General features: G+C 47.4%; 1 protein-coding gene across 1 annotated transcript in view; it reads right to left on the reverse strand.

Moving 5' to 3' along the window:
* The window catches only part of DOT1L (DOT1 like histone lysine methyltransferase), a 68,018-nt gene that overhangs the window by 28,811 nt on the left and 18,254 nt on the right, over positions 1-20,953 (reverse strand). Inside the window, exons 3-7 of the mRNA XM_028159286.2 lie at positions 15,584-15,658; positions 11,891-11,954; positions 11,114-11,342; positions 9,236-9,330; positions 8,609-8,671 (exon numbers count right to left, since the gene is read on the reverse strand). Of these exons, the coding sequence (XP_028015087.1) occupies positions 8,609-8,671; positions 9,236-9,330; positions 11,114-11,342; positions 11,891-11,954; positions 15,584-15,658 (526 nt within the window). The remainder of the gene's footprint in view (positions 1-8,608; positions 8,672-9,235; positions 9,331-11,113; positions 11,343-11,890; positions 11,955-15,583; positions 15,659-20,953) is intronic.

Consider the following 20,953-nt stretch of genomic DNA (forward strand, 5'->3'; position numbering starts at 1 on the left):
ACACTAGAGAAAGTGCCCAGAAGTCACGATGTCTTGTTCATTCATGGCCAGCAGGGGGCGCTCCCAACACATGGCCTGCAGAGCCATGGAAGGTCATCACCCTATCATAACGGGGTTGTTCTGGACAGAGGGTGGGTTGGCGAGGGCTACAAGAAACCTGTACTGGGCACTCAGGGGAGTGTCCAGGACACAGACCACTGACCATGAGAGACATGGCATAGGCTAAGCTTCTTGCTGTGACACGAAACACACCTGCTGTGGCTCTCTGACCTGCTGTACCTGAGAACAGTGCCGTTTGGAATTTTAAAACCTGCTCTCAGTACTGCTTTTATTAGCGGACTAATGTCATTCTGCCTCAAGGACAAAGTCTATCCAAGAGGACACAGTTCTAAATAACTGAACTGTTTAGAGCTGTAATATTTACCAAAACAAAAAAATTAGTTCTGTAATTCTTCAAAGGCTATCACCATCACAACTGAAAACATGTCCACACAAAAACCTGTCCTTGGACATCGAAAACAGATTCTCAGCAGCCCAAAGGTGGGAACAACCCAATGCCCATCCATGGATGGACAGATACACACACATGACCTATCCATACTCCGAGTATTGCTCAGCTATGAAAAGGAGTGAAGCACTGACACTTGCTTACATGGATGGACCTTAAAAACATGATGCTCAGTGAGAGAAGCCAGACCCAAAAAGTCACCAAGTGTGTAATTCCATTTATGTGAAATACCCAGAATAAGCAAATCCACAGAGACAGGAGCTGGGTTAGTGGTTGTCACGGGCTCGGGGACTGCTGGTGGGCCCTCATCCATACCACAAGTGCTGTGAAGTGACCAGGAACCCCTTCTCGAGAAGACAGCAGGTGCCCAATGGGCACTGCATCTCTCTCAGGAAGACCCTGAGCAAAGGATCCTACAGGTGCTACTGCCGCAATGCAGTGAGACCATGTGTCCGGGGCAGGAGCAGTTGCAAATCCTGTGTCCTCCAGTGTACACAGGGAAACCACCCAGGATATCTTGTGACATGATATGATGTGGTGGCACAGGGCATGAGGAAGTGGCCCGTTCTCTAAACCACTCAGGTGCTGTGGGAGGACCCGCCCACATCCTGGTTGTATCCTATCGCTGAATCCTCTCCTCACCTGAGGAACGTTCTGAATCTGCCATCGCTACCAATGAACAGCCCAGCCAAGACATGGGGAAGTGACTCGAGGCCAAAGTCCTCACTGGAACTGTATAAGACAAAGCTCCTAGGGCAGGCCTAACATCTATCTTCTACCTGTATAAACCATAGCCATGAGGAAGACTATCTGCTTTGTCCTGGGTCTTCCCTGCAAATCCACAAACCTGGGGGTGATCCTGAAAACCCTGATGCAGGTGATTTTAGGTTCCTCCTGGTGTGGCCTCTCTCTGACTGGAGGCTCCCCCATCCAGGCCACACTGTTTCAAGCCAAGGCACCACTGCTCCCTTTGACCTCATACTTAAGGCAAGGAAACAGCCATAGTCCTCGCCTCTGCCTGCCAGGCCCCTCCTCTCTTGTGCCATGACCACCCAAGGAGTGATTGCCTAAGTGGGCTCTGTGTTACTGAGGCAAATGTGCCTGAGCTAACTCTGGCCATAAAGATGTGCACGTTCCCCCCGAAAAAAACCTTGTGACTGGCCCCAAAATCACTGAGTTCTCCTATTTCTCCCATCTGTGGAGACACGCATGAGGGAAAAGAGAGATGGGAGGAGCCCCCAGCACACACATCATCCTTTCCACAGGGAAACCAGATTTACTCATGTTCCAAGCCAGCAGGTAGGTCCACAGTCTGACTCAGGCAGGGTGATCACACCCCTGTCCCAGCCAGCTCCACCTTACCACAGACATCCTCCTGGGAGCCACCACCCACCCCTCACAGAATTCACATGCTCTCAGCATCCAGGAAAAAGAGCATAGTCTGTATGAAGCATCCACTCCAATGGGGAGACGAAGGCAGGCCCCACCCAAAGCCAGGTGAGCAAGAACCACTGATAGGAGGCTCCAGGCTTTGTCATTCTGCCAATCTGCCTGGAGCAGTCACAGATCTATACAGACAATGCTTGCTGAACTGCCTGACTTCCAGGGACTCAACCCAGGCAGGATCACAGTAAAGGTGCCAATCTCCAGAACGCACACAGCTCACAGATGACTTTCCTAAGGACAAAGCAGCCAGCATTCCAGTGCCTAGCAGCTCTGCACCGTCTGGGTCTGCCTGTCAGCAGCACTAGGCTGTCCTAATGTGGACAAGCCAGAGGGGGCAGCTCTTACCCAGGTGGAGGCCCTGAGACACTTCCCGGAAAGGCACCTATCCCCAGGTGCAGAGGCAGGTCCACAGCTGCAGGACACCTTTCCCACGCAGCACTTCCATGAGGCCGCAGCTGCCCAAAGTGTCACACTTTGGAAGAGTGAAACCTGTGTGCCAGGCCCATCACTGGGAACCAAGAGCACACAATCAGGTTGTGAGCAGATGACTGAGGTACTGCAGGGGTTCTGGACATCAGCTTGGGCAGAGCTGGATGAAGCATCTCCCAGGTGGAGGTATGACAGATAAGCAGACAGAACCAAGTGGAAGGAGCAGATAGGGCACCAATGGAAGGAGACATATGAGTGGGCAGGAAGGTCCTGGACACTGGGAACTGCTGGGCTGCAGGACAGGGAGGGTCAAGGACAGAGGCTGGCCTTGCCTGACTGGGCAGTACCTCTGCAGATAGAGAGGGAAACAGAGGAGGAAGAGGGCCACGAGGGATCCTTGGCCCTGTGTAGTAGGCTCTGGGGCGTAGAGAAGTTGGTCTATTTTTAGGCTCCTGTTGGCTTTGTTTGCTCTCCAGTTCTTAAGTAACAGGAGGCAAGACTGCACTTGCCAACCCAGCGCCTGGTCGAAGCCACAGAAAGCTTATGGGACTTCTCTCAAAACCCAGGACACATTCCTGCCAAATCCAGGCATCCAGCAATCAGGCAGATTCTCTTGGAGCAGGGCTGCGCCAGACAGGACGAGCTCTGGAAGCAAGGGAGAAGACACCAAAGGCACAGAAGGCTGCTCAGCCTACGGCCAGCTTGTTCCAGATCCCACCAAGGCTAAAACCAAGTGTCCTTTTAGTCAAATTCTGCTCCCTGCCACTTCGCAGGAGCCACATTGGGCTAATAAGCACCCTAAGCCCCATGAGACCCAAAGAATGAGATGGTTTCCATGCAGGGAGCTCTCCTGTGTGCCCATCGATGTAGCACAATGTTCAGACGCATCACTGACCCCCAAACACTCACAGGGCTAGGTGCTGCCACTGGATGGTGACAGAAGGAAGAAGGAAGGATAAATGAAGTGCCCAGGGCAAGCCCCCCAACCCCCTGCCCCCTGCAGCTTCCTCCAAACTGCAGAGTGCTGAAGGCAACAGGTGGATTGACTGGGGCTATTCTGGGAACCAGGTCAATAAAAACTCTTATACTGTGTACTTGGAACTGTTAGGCTCACTCACCAGAAGCAGAAAGTATTTTCTGAACTTAAAAACCTGAGCCCAGCCTGTGTGGCTCAGTTGGTTTGGCATTTTCCCATGCACCAAAAGATTGCCAGTCGGCACATGCCTGGGTTGCGGGCTTGAGCCCAGGTGGGGGGCATGTGGGAGGCGGCCAATCAATGTTTCACTATCACATCAATGTTTTTTTCTCTCTCTCCTCTCCCACCCTCCCTCTCTCTCCAAAAATCAACAAAAAATCTTTTATAAAAGCCCCAAAATATCCTGTGTTTTAAGGAAGCCATTAAGTCTTAGGAAAATGGTTAGCTATCTGGAACTCTCAGCCAGTAGATATAACAATCAGGTGGGAAGATGTTTCCTGGGAACAAAAAGCAGCTGGACTTACTACCCAATCAGCCTGCAGGACAAATGCCAGAGAACTTTAGGTGTTGGAGAAACAGGAGAGGTCAAAGGAGATGACTCCTCACCTTGCACTGTGCAGAAAAAATTCTGGAAGACATTCCACCAGTAAAAAGGGAAGAAGAGCTAGGCCCACGCCCTGAATGTGCAAGTCCTAGCCGAGGAAAATCAAATGAGCAGCAGAAGGAGCACTCCAAACTCTGTACGAGGCCAGCATCGCCAACACCAAAACCAAAGATAGTACAAGAAAGGGAAACCACCAACTAAGACATAGATGCAAAAACTCTCAACTAGACAGGAACAAACCAAAAACCCAACAACATGTGAGAACACACACCATGAGCCAGTGGGATTTACCCTAGATGTGGACAGTCAGCTCAATGAACCTCCATCACATCAACAGACCACAATGAGAAAACCACATGGTTGTATCAACAGATGCAGAAAATGTATAGTAAAATCCAACACCTTTTCATGATAATGATTCTCAGCAAATTAAGAATAGGGAACTCTGCCGAAACTGGTTTGGCTCAGTGGATAGAGTGTCGGCCTGCGGACTGAAAGGTCCTGGGTTCGATTCCGGTCAAGGGCATGTACCTTGGTTGCGGGCACATCCCCAGTGGGGGGTGTGTGGGAGGCAGCTGATCGATGTTTCTCTCTCATCGATGTTTCTAACTCTCTATCCCTCTCCCTTCCTCTCTGTAAAAAATCAATAAAATATATTAAAAAAAAAAAAAAGAATAGGGAACTCTGTCAACTTCAGAAAAAATATCCACAGCGAATGTCATACTCCATGGCGAGAAACTTGAGGTTTTCCCACTAAGATGAGGAACCAGGCAAGATGACCCCTCACCCCCGCTCTTCAACACTGTACTGCAAGTCCTAGCTAATGCAATGAGACAAGAAAAGTAAACACAAGGTGTACAAATTGGGGAGGAAGAGATAAAACTGTCTGTTTGCAGATGACATGATCATCTATGCAGAAAATCTGAAAGAATTCACAAAAAATAACCTGGAACTAATAAGCAATTATAGTGAGGTTACAGGGTAAAGGTATTATTATATATTACTATACAATATGTAGCCCAGCCAGTGTTGCACAATGGTTGAGTGTCAACCTATGAACCAGGAAGTTCAATTTCCTGTCAGGGCTTGTGCCCAGGTTACAGGCTTGTTCCCAATAAGCGGGTGTGCAGGAGGCAGCCAATCAATGATTCTCTCTCATCATTGATGATTCTATCTCTCTCACCCTCTCCCTCTCCCTTCCTTTCTGAAATAAAAAAAATATATTTTAAAAAATACAATATGTAAAGGTCAGTTGCTTTCTTATAAACCAGCAATAAACAAATAGAATTTGAAATTAAAATGACAACACCATTTATTATCAGCATCACAACAAAAGGAGAGGAATACTTAGGTATAAATCTAACAAAATATGTACAAGAATCTATGTGAGGAAAAGTACAAAGCTCTGATGAAAGAAGCCAAAGAACTAGATGAATGGAGAGAAAGTCAATGTTTATGAATGGGAATAATCGATATTGTCAAGATGTCAGCTCTTCCCAACTTGACCTACAAATTCATCCCAATCCCAATCAGAATCCTAGCAAGTTGTTGTGTGGATACTGACACACTGATTCTAAAGTTTATACGGAGGCAAAAGGTCTCCATATAAATAGGCAACACAATATTGAAGAACAAAGTCAGAGAACTGATGCTACCCGACTTCAAGACTTACTCTACAGCTACAGTAATCAATACAGCATGTATTCTATCCAGCAATTAAGTTCACTGATATTCTAAAGAACTTAAAAACTTATGTCTCACTAAACTCAGTGCACACATGGTTATAGCAGCTTTATTTATAATTGCAAAAATTTTGAAGCAACCAAGAGGCCTTTCAGTAGGTGAATAATTACATAAACTGTGATACCTAAAGATTATGGAATATTCTCCAGTACTAAGAAGAAATTAGCTATCAAGCTATAAGAACACATAGAAGAAGCTTGAATGCATGCTATTAAGTGGGGGGGGAAAAAGCCAATCTGAAAGAAAATCATACTGTATGATTCCAACTATATGACATTCTGGAAAAGGCAAAACTATGGAAACAGCAGTGAAAATACTCTGTATATTATAATAATGAATATATGTCATTATACATTTGTTCATACCCATAGAATACACAACATCAAGATTAAACCCTTAAAAAAAATGCCCTGGCTGGTTTGGCTCAGTGGATAGAGCATCGGCCTGCAGACCAAAGGGTCCTAGGTTCGATTCTGGTCAGGGGCACATGCCCAGAGTTGCAGCTCGATCCCCAGTGGGGGGCGTGCAGGAAGCAGCCAATCAATGATTCTCATCATTGATGTTTCTCTCTCTTCCTCTCTCAAATCAATAAAAATATATTTTTTTAAAAAACCCACAAAGACTGAATCCTAAGGTAAAGTATAGACTTCGGGTGATTATCATGTGTCAAAGTATAGTCACTATTCTGGCGAATGATGTTGATAATTGGGAAGACTAGGCATGTGTGGGAACAGGGAGTATAGGGGAAATCTTTGTACCTTCCTCTCAATTTTGTTGTAAGCCTAAAACTACTCTTAAAAAAAGATTTTAGCCCTAGACCATTTGGCTCAGTGGATAGAGCACAGACCCACAAACTGAAGGGTCCCAGTTTCCATTCCAGTCAAGGGCTCGTACCTTAGTTGCAGGTTCCCTGGCCCTGGTTGGGGTGTGTCAGGAGGCAACCAATGGATGTGTCTCTCTCACATCGATGTTTCTCTCAGTCTCTTCCTCTCCCTTCCACTCTCTCTAAAAAGTAATGAAAAAATATCTTCGGGTGAGGATTAACAAAACAACAACAACAAAAAGATTTTATAAAAAATGAATGAATAAGCAAACACACACAGAGAGAGACGTGTGTTGCCCTGGCTTGTGTTGCTCAGTGGTTAGAGCACCACCCCGAGCACCGAAGGGTCGAGGGTTTGATTCCTGGCCAAGGGCACGTACCTGGGTTGTAGGTTCAACCTCCATCCCAGGTCAGGGGGCATGAGGGAGGCAATCAATGTTTCTCTCCCTTCCTCCCTTCCACTCTCTAAAAATCAATGGAAAAAATATTCTCAGGTGACAGGACAGAGACATAGACTAATGGACAGAACAGACAGCACAGAAACAGACCACCACAAATATAGCCAACTGGTCTCTGACAAAGGAGTAAAGACAGTCTTCACAACAAATGGTGCTGGAACAACTTAATCTCCACATACAAAGAAATGAATTAAGACCCAGACCTTACATCCTTCACAAAAATTAACTTAAATAGACTATAGACTTAAATGTAAAACACAAAACTAAAACTCCTATAAGATATTGTGAAGGTAAACCTAGGTGACCTTAGGTTTAGCGAGGACTCTTAAATACACCAAAGACATGATCTGTGAAAGAAGAAGCTGTTATATTGTTTCCAAGGAGCAGGAAATTTCTTCTTTCCTACTCTCCCATACTCCCGATCAATCCCTAAACTATGATTATACGATTTAATCCATTTCCCTAAAATCTCAGGGGCATCAATTTCCACTCAATGGGACAGCCTGCTCTAAACTGGTGACAATACAGAGGGAGAGGACTGAACAGTTGTGAGAGCCCTTTGGGAGGGAAGGGCCACAGGACAAGCTGGTGGAACCAGGTAGAATCTAAGTGGTTTTGGCCTCAACAACTGGGTATGTGGTAGGTAATGAACTGAGACAGGAAGTGGTAGGTAATGAACTGAGACAGGAAGAGAAGGACCTGTTAAAAATCTGGTTTTGGACCCACACCAAATGAATAGACACTGCATTACAGCTGTATGTCCATGGGCAGCAGGAAACCCAGGTAGAAAGATGAACAGGGAGTCTTGAGCATGGAAATGCATTTCAAGAAGTGGATGTAGAGGCCCTGGGCAGAAGAAGCAGAGAGACCAGAGGATCCAGGCCAGGCCCTGAGGAACCTTGTCGATGAAAGGCTGGTCTGAATGATGAAGACCAAGGGGCAGCCTAGAGAGCCGTAGAGAATGCTGCCCCTAATCACAGCCTTGCCAAGAAAAGGGGCTTCTGGGTTGGATCACATGCTGCTGTGAAGGCAGCAAGAGAAAGATGCCACTCAACTGGCCAGTGGATGGCGGAAGCAGCTGTTTCCTCCACACTCTACTTACCCACCTTGCTCCAGCTCCACTACACACACACACACACACACGCACAACATGAAAGGAGCACAACAAGTGCTTTCCGAGAGCTCATCCGGTTCTGGAGACACGCAGAGGGCAGGCAATGATTACCTTTGTGCTAACCAAGGTCTGAGAAAGATGCCACGATGTGCCACCTCTGTTCTCTGAAAGCATGGAGCAGGAGTTAGAACCACCTGTCCCCAAGGTGGCCCCTGAAAGAGGAAGATGAGCATGACCAAGAAGGGGTGAAAAAGAGGGGAAGAGAGGAGGGAGAACTTCTGGGTAATGTCAGCCGTCCCATCCAAGGGGCTCCTGAAGGGAGCTAAGCAGGCCTTCCTCCAGCAACACCACATGCCCAGCTCGGGCTAGGCTGGGGCAAGAATGGGTGAGGAGGGGCTTCCCCAGTGGGGATGAGCTGGATCCCACAGGAGATGAACGGCGGGTCTGGGAGAAGGAGAAAGTATAGGGGATTTGTTAGCCAAGGAGGCATGGAGCGATGGCACTCACTGTGTATTCTGCATGCTTTTTTCCATACCATTTCATCCACTTCCTGAACTCTCGGTCCATGGTCTGCAAGGGAACAACATCAGACAGCCCATCAGAAATCCAGAACAGCCAGGAAGGCAGAGGAACTTGGGCAGGTGGCCTGTGGCTCCTCGAGGCCCATTCAACCCCTCGTTCCCCTCCCACTCTGACAGATTAAGCTGAGACTGCCAGTCTGCCCCCTCCACCCACACAACCAGTAAGCAACAGCTCCAGCAGGATTCTGGGGGTCCCATGGATGGTAGACTATGGGGCCATGATAGTATCCAACCTCCAGGGAACTGGAGGCCACCAGAGTCCAAACCACAAACATTTCTGTTGGATGAGATGATGCTCGGACCCATTTACTCTGCAGTGTTACCAGCTGACCCCACCCTGGGGCAAGGAGGCTATAGTTTCCAGAGGAACAGAAACACACTAACAGAAGCCCAAACTCACATTGGAGACCAAAGAGCCCCAGAGCTCGTGCCTGGATGACCCTCCCTCCCCATGTCCACCACACCCCCATCCCAACCACCTGACGATGGGGGCAAACAGATGTGAAAAAGAGAAGAAGCACAAAGACATGGCCGAGTCCCCAAAATGGCTCACCTCCGCGTACTTGGCTGGGATGTCCGCTTTCTCGACTCCGTAGTGATGTTTGCAGTTGGTGGCCGCGGCGACTTGCAGCACGACCTGGCCCACTCCTTCAGAGAGAGGTGGGGGGAGGGGTAGTCACAGATGTAGGACCGTGATGGAGGGTGGGAGAAGCCAGGTGGGCAGTGGTCAGGAGGCTATTAGGCAGAGCCCCCAGACTCTCCACGAAGGCATGAGCATTCACTAGGGGATGGCTGTCACACTTGAGCTCTCACAACTAGAATTGGTCTATTGCCAGATGAAGCATGAACTATCCAGACACAGACACAGCCCTCAGAGACTGATGCCTCAGGGTAAGGCTCCCATTTTTCTGGAATCCACACTACACTGCTGCCACAGCACAGCAAGGCTCACCAGATTTGACATCGCCTTGAGAACACCATTAATGCTTGTCATTGACTGCGTTTAAAGTGGGATTGGAGGTGGCAAGACAGCCCCCCGAAAAACAGAAGTGGGATCTCCAAACCACTGTCCCTGGTGGCATCACTGCCCAGCCGGACAAGCAGGCGGAGCCAAGATCCAGGAAAGGGGCGTTGCCTGCCAGCGCTGGCACTGTGGCCTTTAGCCAGCAACCTGTCCTCCCATGAGAGGTCAGCTTTGCATTTCAAATAATGTGTTAGGAGCCCTTCAATTTTCCATTTTGAATAGAATGTATTCAAATACTAAAAATAAGCACACATGCCTGGCTGGAGTGGCTCAGTGTTTGAGTGTCGATCTATGAACCAGAAGGTCAGGGTTCGATTCCTGGTCAGGGCACATGCCCAGGTTGCAGGCTCAATCCCCAGTGTGGGGCATGCAAGAGACAGCCTATCCATGATTCTCTCTCATCACTCATGTTTCTATCTTTCTCCCCCTCTCCCTTCCCCTCTGAAATCAATTATACACACACACACACACACACACACACACACACGTGTGTGTTGTGTGTGTGTGTGTGTGTGTGTGTGTGTGTGTATTTTAAATAAGCACACTACTTAGAAACACAAGTAAATGAAAGCCCACAGGTAAAGGTTGTGAGGGTCCCTACCAGGGGCAGGGGAGGCAGTGAGAGTCATGCACAAGACTGGTGGTTTTAAAAAATCATCACTATTTCAATATAAGAGAGATAACTTAAACAGCCTTCTAGATAACTGGCTTTTGAACTACATGCATTCTAATTAAAATATGAATTGTGTGCTTGAAAAGGGCTTAAACTAAGGATGACGCCACCAAAAATGTCATCTTGTTCCCAAGTGTCAAGGACACACGTGCCTGTTTGAGACAGGGCTTTCAAGTCTGTAAGCGTGAGGCTGTAGTGTATAAACAGTCACATGGGGACGGCAAAGATACCCGAAAGGAAGGTTGTGCACAGGTTTCCTAGTAGAGCAATCTCATGTTTGACAGTCACATAATCAGCCCTGTCATGCCAATCAGAATATCCTACCAGGAATCAATCAGCCCGATGTCTACTCATTCTACAAAGCTCATCTTGGGCACACCCGCCAGGCCCCTGTGGATTTCCTGATAATTAAATCTACTAAGACAGGCCCTGCTCCCAGTAGCCTCCACTGGTGCTGAGGATGTCCCATAACAAAGAAGTAGGGGGCTGTTGGAGCTGGAGAGAGCTGGGACCCCACCCGGGTATTGAGAAGCAGAAGGGGCTTAGTTGAAACCTGTTGGGATATAGCTGTTTCCTCCATCTCTGGGGGAGTCAGAGGATCTGCAAGAAGGTCGGCTGGGGCAGTGGGTCTGAGGGAGGACCTGCCCCCTCCAACAAACCCACACTCTGAACTTTTCACAGAGGAGGTCTGGGGACTTGGAGCATGACCCTGGGGCCACCTGTCCCACACTCACCACTTCCCAGGTCCACAAACAGGTCGTCCTCGGTCATCTTGATCTCGTCAATCATCTGTGCGACCAGGTCAAAGGAGGTTTCCCCATATACCTCCGGGGAGAAGGGCTCGTAGTTGTTGAGCTTCTCAGGGTCCGTCACTGAGTGGTTGTAAACCTGCTGCAGGATGTGCCGCAGGAGCCCATTGGATGGCCGCGTGTTCAGCTTCATGGGCTGCGTGGTTCCCTTCCACTACAGACATCAAGGGAAGTGCAGGAATGCATCACACAGGGGAAAATGCACCCTACAACCTTCACACCCCAACACCAGGCTACTGCTCCCTATTGAAAAAAAGCGTGCATGTGTGTATACAAGTGTGTGTATACATGAGTGTGTCTCTGGGTACATGCGCGTATATGAGCCTGAGTATGTATAAGAGTACATATGTATATAGGTGCGCATGTGTGTGCATGCATGCATGCGTGTGTGTAACTGGCGAGCAACAAGGCCCACAGTGCACACAATGCTCACTGCCTGGGCCCTGCCATGCTGCCATACTGCCTCACTAGACAACAGGGTTGTTAGCCTGTTGACCTCAGAACCCTGGCCTCAGAATGGCTGTCTTCCTGAAAATCTACCTGGGAAAAGAAATGGGCCCAGAGCAGCAGAGAGCCAGCACCCGTCAGCCATGGCCTTCCCCTCTTGGGATCAAGTAATGTGAATGAAGGACAATGGGGTTGAGAACCACAGTTGGGGTCTAGATGAGGAGATAGGCCTGAGGGGAGAGTGAGGCCACCTACCAGCTGGTGGATGCTGTCAATGGCCCGATTGTACTTGTCACAGAGCCTCTGCATGCTTTCGAAGCTGAAAAAGACAAAAGAAAGGCGCTGGTTACTGCCAAGGTCAGAACAGGACACCAAGAGGGGATGGCATGTGGACAGGTGTCACAGGGTCAGGCAGAGACTGGCTCCCACCCAGTGGTCACAGGGCACCAAAGAGTACCCCACATGGGCACAAGGCTAGGCCAAGAGTTTCAGGGTGAGGTAGTCATGGCTACAAGCCTGTATCTTGTACTCACAGGCCAAACCCGAGGTCAATGGTGTGCCCATCAGGCCATAGGTCAGAAAAGGGGTTCACAAAGCCATTCCTAGAGCCCCATTCCTCACCCCCAACCCAGCAGGCAGGCTTTCACAGCCTTTCTTTCCCTGGCTGGATCCCACAGCCCTCCCGCCCTCGGCTCTGACTTGGATGGGTGCTGAGAACACCCACAGAGAGAAAGGGCAACTGGCTTTGCTGGACCATGCCCGATTCCCTAACTGCAGAAAGGAGGGCAGCACCTCCCCCCTTCACACTGGTATCACTTCTGTTTACTAAAACTTTTTAAAAGTTTCCAACACTTTCAAAGATATAAGCAGCATGTGATAGATATATAATGAGAGCTTGGGGGAGGTTTTTTTTTTTAATATATATATTTTTTATTGATTTCAGAGAGAAAGGAGAGGGAGAGAGAGAGACAAAAACATCAATGATAAGACAGAATCATTGATCAGCTGCCTCCTGCATGCCCCACACTGGCGATCAAACCCGCAACCCAAGCATATGCCCTGATCGGGAATCGAACGATGACCTCCTGGTTCATAGGTTGATATTCAACCACTGAGCCATGCCAGCCAAGTGGGGGTAGTTTTTTAAGAAACAAAATTCTTGGGGAAGGTGCAGGATCAGGATGGATGGGGTCAATGGGGGAGGAAAGGGGAACGCTCAGTAATTTCAACAATATTTTAAAAAAGAAACTAAATTCTCCCAAACATGATCAATTTTATTTCAGGTATTCATTTTCAATGAAATCCCCTAACCCAGGGGTTTTCATCTGGGATTGTCATACACCCAAGGAATACAGGGTGATGTCTGGGAACATCTGTGTTTGTCATGACTTGGGGTGCTCCTAGCATCTTATAGGTGGGGGCCAGGGATGCTGCTCAGCACCCACAGTGCCCAGGACTGCCCCACAGAAAGTGACCCAGCCCTGATGTCCACAGTGCCACAGGGGGAGGACATGTACCAAGTTTCTGTGCTATATAAAAGGAGCATCCCTGGGGCTCTCTATATCTGCTCAGTGATGCCAGCTGAGTAATGGGCTCCTTCACACACGGGACACAGAACCACTACTCCCCACAAGCATCTTTGATACCCACCCCACCCCTCATTCTCAGCCCTAGATTTACAGAGTTTAGGGCCACTTTCCTTCCTAACAGAAGTAACAAATTCAACTAAGACCAGCGCCCACATGACAGTTTTGCAACTTCCTTGGATGGCAGGTGCCACTGAAAAAGCTAGAGTTCAAGGGCAGGACAGAGCAGCCACCACCAAAGCCTGAAGAGTTCTCACAAACGACAGTGACAGTGACCAGAAACATCAGAGCGGGCTGATGCGATGAGTCAGTAACCAGGAGAAACGAGCTCCAGCACATTCCAGATGGGAGGATGACTTAGCAGCAGGTCCAGGGCTCTGGCCCACACTTTCTGTGGCCGCAGGCAGAAGCCACTACACTATTCACCATTCTGCATTTTAGTTCCTGTGCTCCAACATTCACATCACCCCTTCAACCCAACCACAGTGACCACTCACAGCCTCCGACCACCCCTGGGAGACATTCTCCTGCAAGGATGAGCAGAGGCGGGAACTCAGAGCACCTGGGCCATATCCCTGCACTCTAGCCCCAGACAGGAATCCACCCCAACAGACCAAGTTCAGCCCCACGGGCTATCCCTGCTGTCCCTTTGCTTGAAAGAGAAATGGTCCCACTGCTCGCCTGACCCTGAGGTTGCACCAGTCCCTTGAGGGATGCCATCAGACTGGCCCCACTGCTCTCTGCCAACTCTGACATCCTTCCAGTCTTTTCTAAGTCAACTTAACATGAAAGGAAGAACATTAAACTTCCAATGCAAGCGTCTTGTAGCAAAAGCACCTCTTAAACATCTGTTGCTGTAGGCCCTGCACAACAGTGGACACCCCTTTATTAAAGACTAGAGGCCTGGTGCATGAAATTCATGCCCTCCAGATGGTCCCTCAGCCCAGCCTGCACCCTCTTGCAGTCCGGGAGCCCTCTGGGGATGTCAGACTGCCATAGAGCCATGAGCCCAGCTTCTGGCTGAGTGGCACTCGACCTGTGGGAGTGCACTGACCACCAGGGGGCAGCTCCTGCGTTGAGCATCTGCCCCCCCCTGCTGGTCAGTGCATGTCATAGCAACCGGTCATTCCACTGTTCGGTCTATTTGCATATTAGCCTTTTATTATATAGGATATGCTTCACCAACTATGTGGTTGACATGCAAGGGCCAGTGCCCCTACATATCCTCACCCCAGGGGCAAGAGGACTTTGTCATGGGGCCCACAGCATGGTTGATGCCCTGGACAAGGAGAGTGCAATTTCCCTTTTTTCCCCCCTCCAATCTTCACCTGAGGATATGTTTTTACTGATTTGAGAGAGAGAGGAAGGGAGAGGGGGAGAGAGGGGGTGGAGGGAGAGAGGAGAAGAGTGAGAGAGAGGGAGAAATTTCAACTGAATGTCTCCTGTACGCACACCAATCGGGGATTGAACCACAACATGGGTATGTGCCCCGACCAGGAATTGAACGGGTAACCTTTTGGTGTATGGGACGATGCTCCAACCAACAGAGCCACACCAACCAAGGCTGGTTCCCTTCTTTTTACAACACTGGGTAACAATTATTAAATGGGAAGGATGGCAAGAGGTGAGAGGACAGAATCTGGCTGACTGAGGTGGGAAATGCTGACCGTGAACCAAGGCCTCTAAACACAAAAGTGAGGTCAAGGAAGGGACGCCCGAGTGCTGGGCCCTGTGTGGGGGCTTCCGGGCTCCTGTGGGCCATGATCTTCATCGAGAGTGAGCTATCTAAGCCCACAGACAGCACCACCCTTTAGCCTGCCAAGAGCTAAAATGGACACGAGCCTGGAATGTCATCTTTCTTTCTCAAAGAAAAATAAAAGAATTCCAAGCGGGCATTCCAGAGCTGGCCTCTCCCTTCTCCACCCACAAGACTCTCCTCTGAGATCAGGATGTGCCTGCAGGAAACTGCTGAATGCGGCCAAAAGGCTGGGTACAGTTATTGAGAGTTGGACTGGGGCTAACGAGTGTCTGGGGCTCTAGAGGCCAGGTCATCAGTGGCTTCTGGGTAGGAAGCTTGGCTGCTGGAGTCGCCTGCTATGAAAACAGCGACTATTAACTTGAGGTGATTTCACACAGACCAAGTCTCGTTGCACAATGTGGCACTCTCAATTATATCCTCACTCTGACAGCCTCTGCTAATATCTGATAAAAAATTCCTATAAAATATCTCCACAGAGATTACAGCCAATTCTGAAAGGAAATTTCAGATCAGCTTGTACCATCAAAGAAGAACTAATTATAGGCTGTGTCCCTACCATGTGTTCAGATAGAAGAGAAGCAGCTCAGACAGAAACCCACTTACCTTTTGGTGTCATAGTCGATTAGGACGTAATTCTCCATAGCGAGCTTGAGGTCTGGGATTTCCTCACAGACCCATCTGAAATCCAAAAGCAGAAACAACAATGAAGATGATTATTCAGGCTGGACATTTCACTCTCAACTTTCTTAAACACTGTTTACTTCTAAATATAAAAAGAAAATATCCTCATTACTCAACTGGAGTCATCACTACAGATCATACAGAGAATAAAAGGCAAATCAGGAATATGATGAAAAATGGCATGCCAATGAATTCAACAACATAGTTGAAGTGAACAAATCCCTTGAAAGACAAAAATTTCCAAAACTGACATAGAAGAAACAGAACATCTGAATAGCTCTATCCAATTACATAACCTGATTCCCTAATAAAATACCTTCCCATGGAGAAAACTCCAGGCCAGATGGCTTCACTGGTGAATCATATCAGACATTTGAGAAGAAATAGCACCAATTCCACCAAAATGTTTCCAGTTTTATGACGCTAACATTACCCAGATACCAAAACCAGAGGAAGACAAAAGCCTTGTAAAAACATTACAAGAAAGATTTTTGTGTCATCAACAGACACAAAAACCCTTCACAAATATTACAAATGAATTCAGCAACACACTTTTACCAAGTGAGGTTTATTCTAAGAATGAAGAGTTGCTTAACACTATAATTAATCACTGTAATTTATCTCATTAATAGAATAAAGGAGAAAATAGTATGGTCATCTCAACAGATGCAGAAAGTGAACATGACAAAATTAAATCCCTACTCATATTAAACTCTCAGGAAATTAGAAATGGGGGAGGACAGCTCAATAAAAGTCATGGGGTCAGGTGTGAAACTATTGTCTCTGGGGAAGAAACCACCCTCAGCTCCACTTTGCCTGCTGGCTCGGTTCTGTGCTCTGCAGGGGATGGGGGGTGGAGTGGGGAACACAAGAATACTTGAGAAGGAATAAAGAACAGCTCTTTTTGTCCCTGGGTCCCTATGTCATCTAGCAAGACTCCTCTCACTGCATGAAGTATTACTTCTCGTAATAGCTACTGAATCCAGCTAGCAGTTTTCTTTATCATGCCCACAGACCACACACTCAGACCACACTCCTACCTCAGAAGTCTGGATACCCTCCCCTGGAGACCCATTCCAAACTCAGTTGCCAGGGCCAGCTGGACAGCCCACGTGTCACCTCCCTAGTGCTCCCCAGACCCAAGGGTCCCTAGGCTGCAATATTGCTCTCTTCTCCTTTGCTTACAGAATGAGCCCCTTTACTCCCAGTGAGCACCTCCTGATGGGGAAACCTCTGATCAGCAGCACACATGGTTTCAGGCAGGAGACCATGAGCCCTACAGCTAACACCAAACTGGGTGCAAGACTCATACTCCCAGGAGGGTGGAAACAGTGAAGATGCCTGTAGGCCCCAACTTCCTTCAACACTGTATGAGATAGATAGAGGTCCTGGCCAGTGCCACATGACAAGAGAAACAAATTGACAGTCTTGACTGGAAAGAAAGAAACAAAACTATCTCTGTTCACAAGATACACAATTCAGTATGTAGTCTACCCTATGGAATTTACAGAGACGCTTCTAGAACTCAAGATGTGAATTCAGCAAGGTTGCAGAACACATGGTCAATGTGCAAAAATGAGCTATATTTATATATACCAGCAACAACAAAGAATAAAAGAAAAGAAGAGAAGAGAGAAACCAAGATGGCAGCATAGGTAAACACCTATACTGCTGCCTCCACAATTTCAAAACTGCAACTGGAAGACAGAGCGGACATTGTCCAGAACCACCGGAAAGCTGACTGAGTGGAAACTCTACAACTAGAAGGAAAGAGAAAAGGACACTGAGACTCAGAGGAGCTGTGGAGGACAGAGGTGCGGAGACCCGCGTGCACGGAAAGGGCGGGCGGCTGAATACGCGGCTGGCTTACTCGTGGCACTCGGAGAGGGCGGGCAGCAAGCGCAGCTAGCTTTCTCGTTCGGGAGGGAAACAAAACCTCCCGACTGCACTGAACTCCAGTTCCGGTACCCAGACTCATTCGGGGAGAAACTGGACTGTCTGGCAGCAGGCGAAACTCAGGGCAACCTTCTCTCTGAGGTGCGTGCAGCCATTGCCGCGGGACACTGAGACACAGGGGCCTCTTAGGGCGGGGCTGACGGGAAACCAAGGCTGTCTGCTCCACCCTGAGACTCTGCCCCATCCAAGCTGAGCACAGAAGCTCTCCCAGCAGAGACACAGCTGATCCTCACAGCCAAATGGCCTGGAGGTCAACTCCCCCCTGTGATACTAACAACAATCTAGGCTTAACTACAAGACTGCACACACAGCCCACAAAGGGGCACACCAAGAGTGTCCACCTCGGGTAACTGGGGAGGCTGAGCCACTGGGCCCTGCTAGGACACCTAGCACACAAAGCCACTCCATCAACTCAGGGAAGCAGCTAAAATGCAGAGACAAAAAGGCAGGCCACAAATGAAGAAAATGGAGGAAAGCAAATGAATGGATATAGAGTTCAAAACCACGGTTATAAGGTTTTTCAAGAATTTCCTAGAAAAGGCCGATAAATTTAACAAGACCCTCGAGGATATGAAAAAGGATCAACTAGAAATTAAGCACACACTGACTGAAATAAAAAATATTATACAGAGACCTAAAAGTAGACTAGAGGATCGCAAGAATCAAGTCAAAGATTTGGAATACAAAGAAGCAAAAAACACCCGCAAAAGCAAAAAGAAAAAATAATCCAAAAATTTGAAGATAGTGTAAGGAGCCTCTGGGACAACTTCAAGCGTACCAACATCAGAATTATGGGGGTCCCAGAAGAAGAGAGAGAGCAAGCTACTGAAAACCTATTTGAAGAAATAGTGACCAAAAACTTCCCCCACCTGGTGAAAGAAATAGACTTACAAGTCCAGGAAGCGCACAGAACCCCAAACAAAAGGAATCCAAAGAGGACCACACCAAGACACATCATAATTAAAATTTTAGCCAAGAGCAAAAGACAAAGAGAATATTAACCCTTTGCATTCGCTTGCTTTTTTCTCGATTCCTGCTACCGATGCTAACCGTGTCGAGTCATACTCGACATCCGAGTGCAAAAGGTTAAAAGCAGCAAGAGAAAAACAGTTAGTTACCTACAAGGGAGCACCCATACGACTGTCAGCTGATTTCTCAACAGAAACTATGCAGGCCAGACAGGAATGGCAAGAAATATTCAAAGTGATGAATAGCAAGAAACTACAACCAAGATTACTCTACCCAGCAAAGCTATCATTCAGAATTGAAGGTCAGATAAAGAGCTTCACAGATAAGAAAAAGCTAAAGGAGTTCATCACCACCAAACCAGAATTATATTAAATGCTAAAAGGAGGAGGAGGAGGAGGAGGAGGAGGAGGAGGAGGAGGAGGAGGAGGAGGAGAAGAAAAAGATAAAGATAAAAATTATGAACAACAAATACATATCTATTAATAAGTGAATCTAAAAACCAAGGGAATAAAAAATCTGATGAACAGAATAAACTGGTGAATATAATAGAATCAGGGGCATAGAAAGGGAGTGGACTGACAATTCTCCGGGGAAAAGGGGAGTGGGGGGTGTGGGAAGAGACTGGACAAAAAGCGTACACCTATGGATGAGGACAGTGAGGGGGGAGGTAAGGGCAGTGGGTGAAGTAGGAACCTGGTGGAGGGGAGCTATGGGGGGAAAAAAGAGAAACAATTGTAATAATCTGAACAATAAAGATTTATTAAATTTTTAAAAAAGAAAAATAATTTTTTAAAATACATTTTATTGATTTTTTATAGAGAGGAAGGGAGAGGGACAGAGAGCCAGAAACATCGATGAGAGAGAGACATCGATCAGCTGCCTCCTGCACAATCCCTACTGGGTATGTGCCCATAACCAAGATACATGCCCTTGACCAGAATCGAACCTGGGACCCTTGAGTATCTCTCTCACATCAATGTTTCTCTCTCTCTTTCTTCCTCCCTCTCTAAAAAATATCCATTAAAAAAAAATCCTTAAAAAAACATAAATATTTAGAGATCATTTTAATGAAAGACTTGCAAGAGCTCTATTGAAAACTAAAAAAAAAAAAAAAAAATGCTGAGAAAAGTTAAAGGCAACATAAACAAATAATGTTCATGGGATCGAAGACTCAATATTGTTAAACCTCCTCCTCAAACTAGACTCCACCTCAAAGTAATCCCTAAAAAAAGCCCAGCAAGCTTTTTTGGAGAAACAGACAAACTGATTCTAAAATTGACACACAAAGGCAGAGAACCTGGAACAGCCAAAATAATCTTTTAAAATAACAGCACTGTTCCAAAACTTACACTATCTTGTTTTGGGACTTACTATAAATCTACAGTAACCAGCAGTATGTGGTAAACAAATAGGGCAGTGACACTGAACACAAAATCCAGAGAGACAAACATATAAACATGAAATTTTGATAAAAGCACCAAGGTAACTTAATGGAGAAAAAGAGTCTTTCCAACAAATGAAGCTGGAGCCCTGGCTGGTTTGACTCAGTGGATAGAGCGTCAGCCTGCAGACCAAAGGGTCCTGGGTTGATTCTGGTCAAGGGCACGTACCTTGATTGCAGGCTCCTCCCAGGCCCAGACCCTGGTGGGGGCACATGCAGGAGGCAACCAATAGATGTGTTTCTCTCACATCGATGTTTCTCTCTCTCTTTCCCTCTCTCTTCCATTCCCTCTAGAAGATCAAGGGAAAAATATCCTCAGGTGAGGATTAACCAAAAAAATAACAACAAATGAGTCTGGAACCACCAAGTATCAGATGGAAAAAACTTGAATTTTCACCCTCATAATCTTTATAATCTCATTTGTTAGACCCAAGATTAATTCACAACTGATTTTAAATCTGAATGTATAAGTTAAAACCACAGAGCTTCTTGAAGAAAATAAAAGACAGTATTCTTTGCAACTCAGGAGGCAAAGATTTCCTGGATGCGACCCAGACAACTAACCATCAAAGAATGAACTCAGTTAAAAGCTTCCACTCATTGAGGTGTCATTAAAACCGCAGTCAGCTACACTACACCTCCTGTAGTACCTCACCAGGCACTCACTGCAAACAACTCAATCTCAAGAAATGGCAAAACAAAGCAGAGCTCCCCAGAGAAGTGGCCGATTCGAGGGTGCGATGTGGGAAACTCAGAATGACTCTGGAGCATCCTGTGGTTCCAGAAAGTGAGGCTGGACTCAGAATGGGCGGGGGTAAGTCAGAGGAACACAGGACAAAATGAAAAAGCCCCCGTTGGGCTCCCAGAGTTGAAAACACATTCATCATGTGGTGGACAGGTGAACAGGATGAAGGAACTGTGGTCCC

Source organism: Eptesicus fuscus, chromosome 6 (genome assembly GCF_027574615.1).
Source record: "Eptesicus fuscus isolate TK198812 chromosome 6, DD_ASM_mEF_20220401, whole genome shotgun sequence".
Classification (NCBI taxonomy): Eukaryota; Metazoa; Chordata; class Mammalia; order Chiroptera; family Vespertilionidae; genus Eptesicus; species Eptesicus fuscus.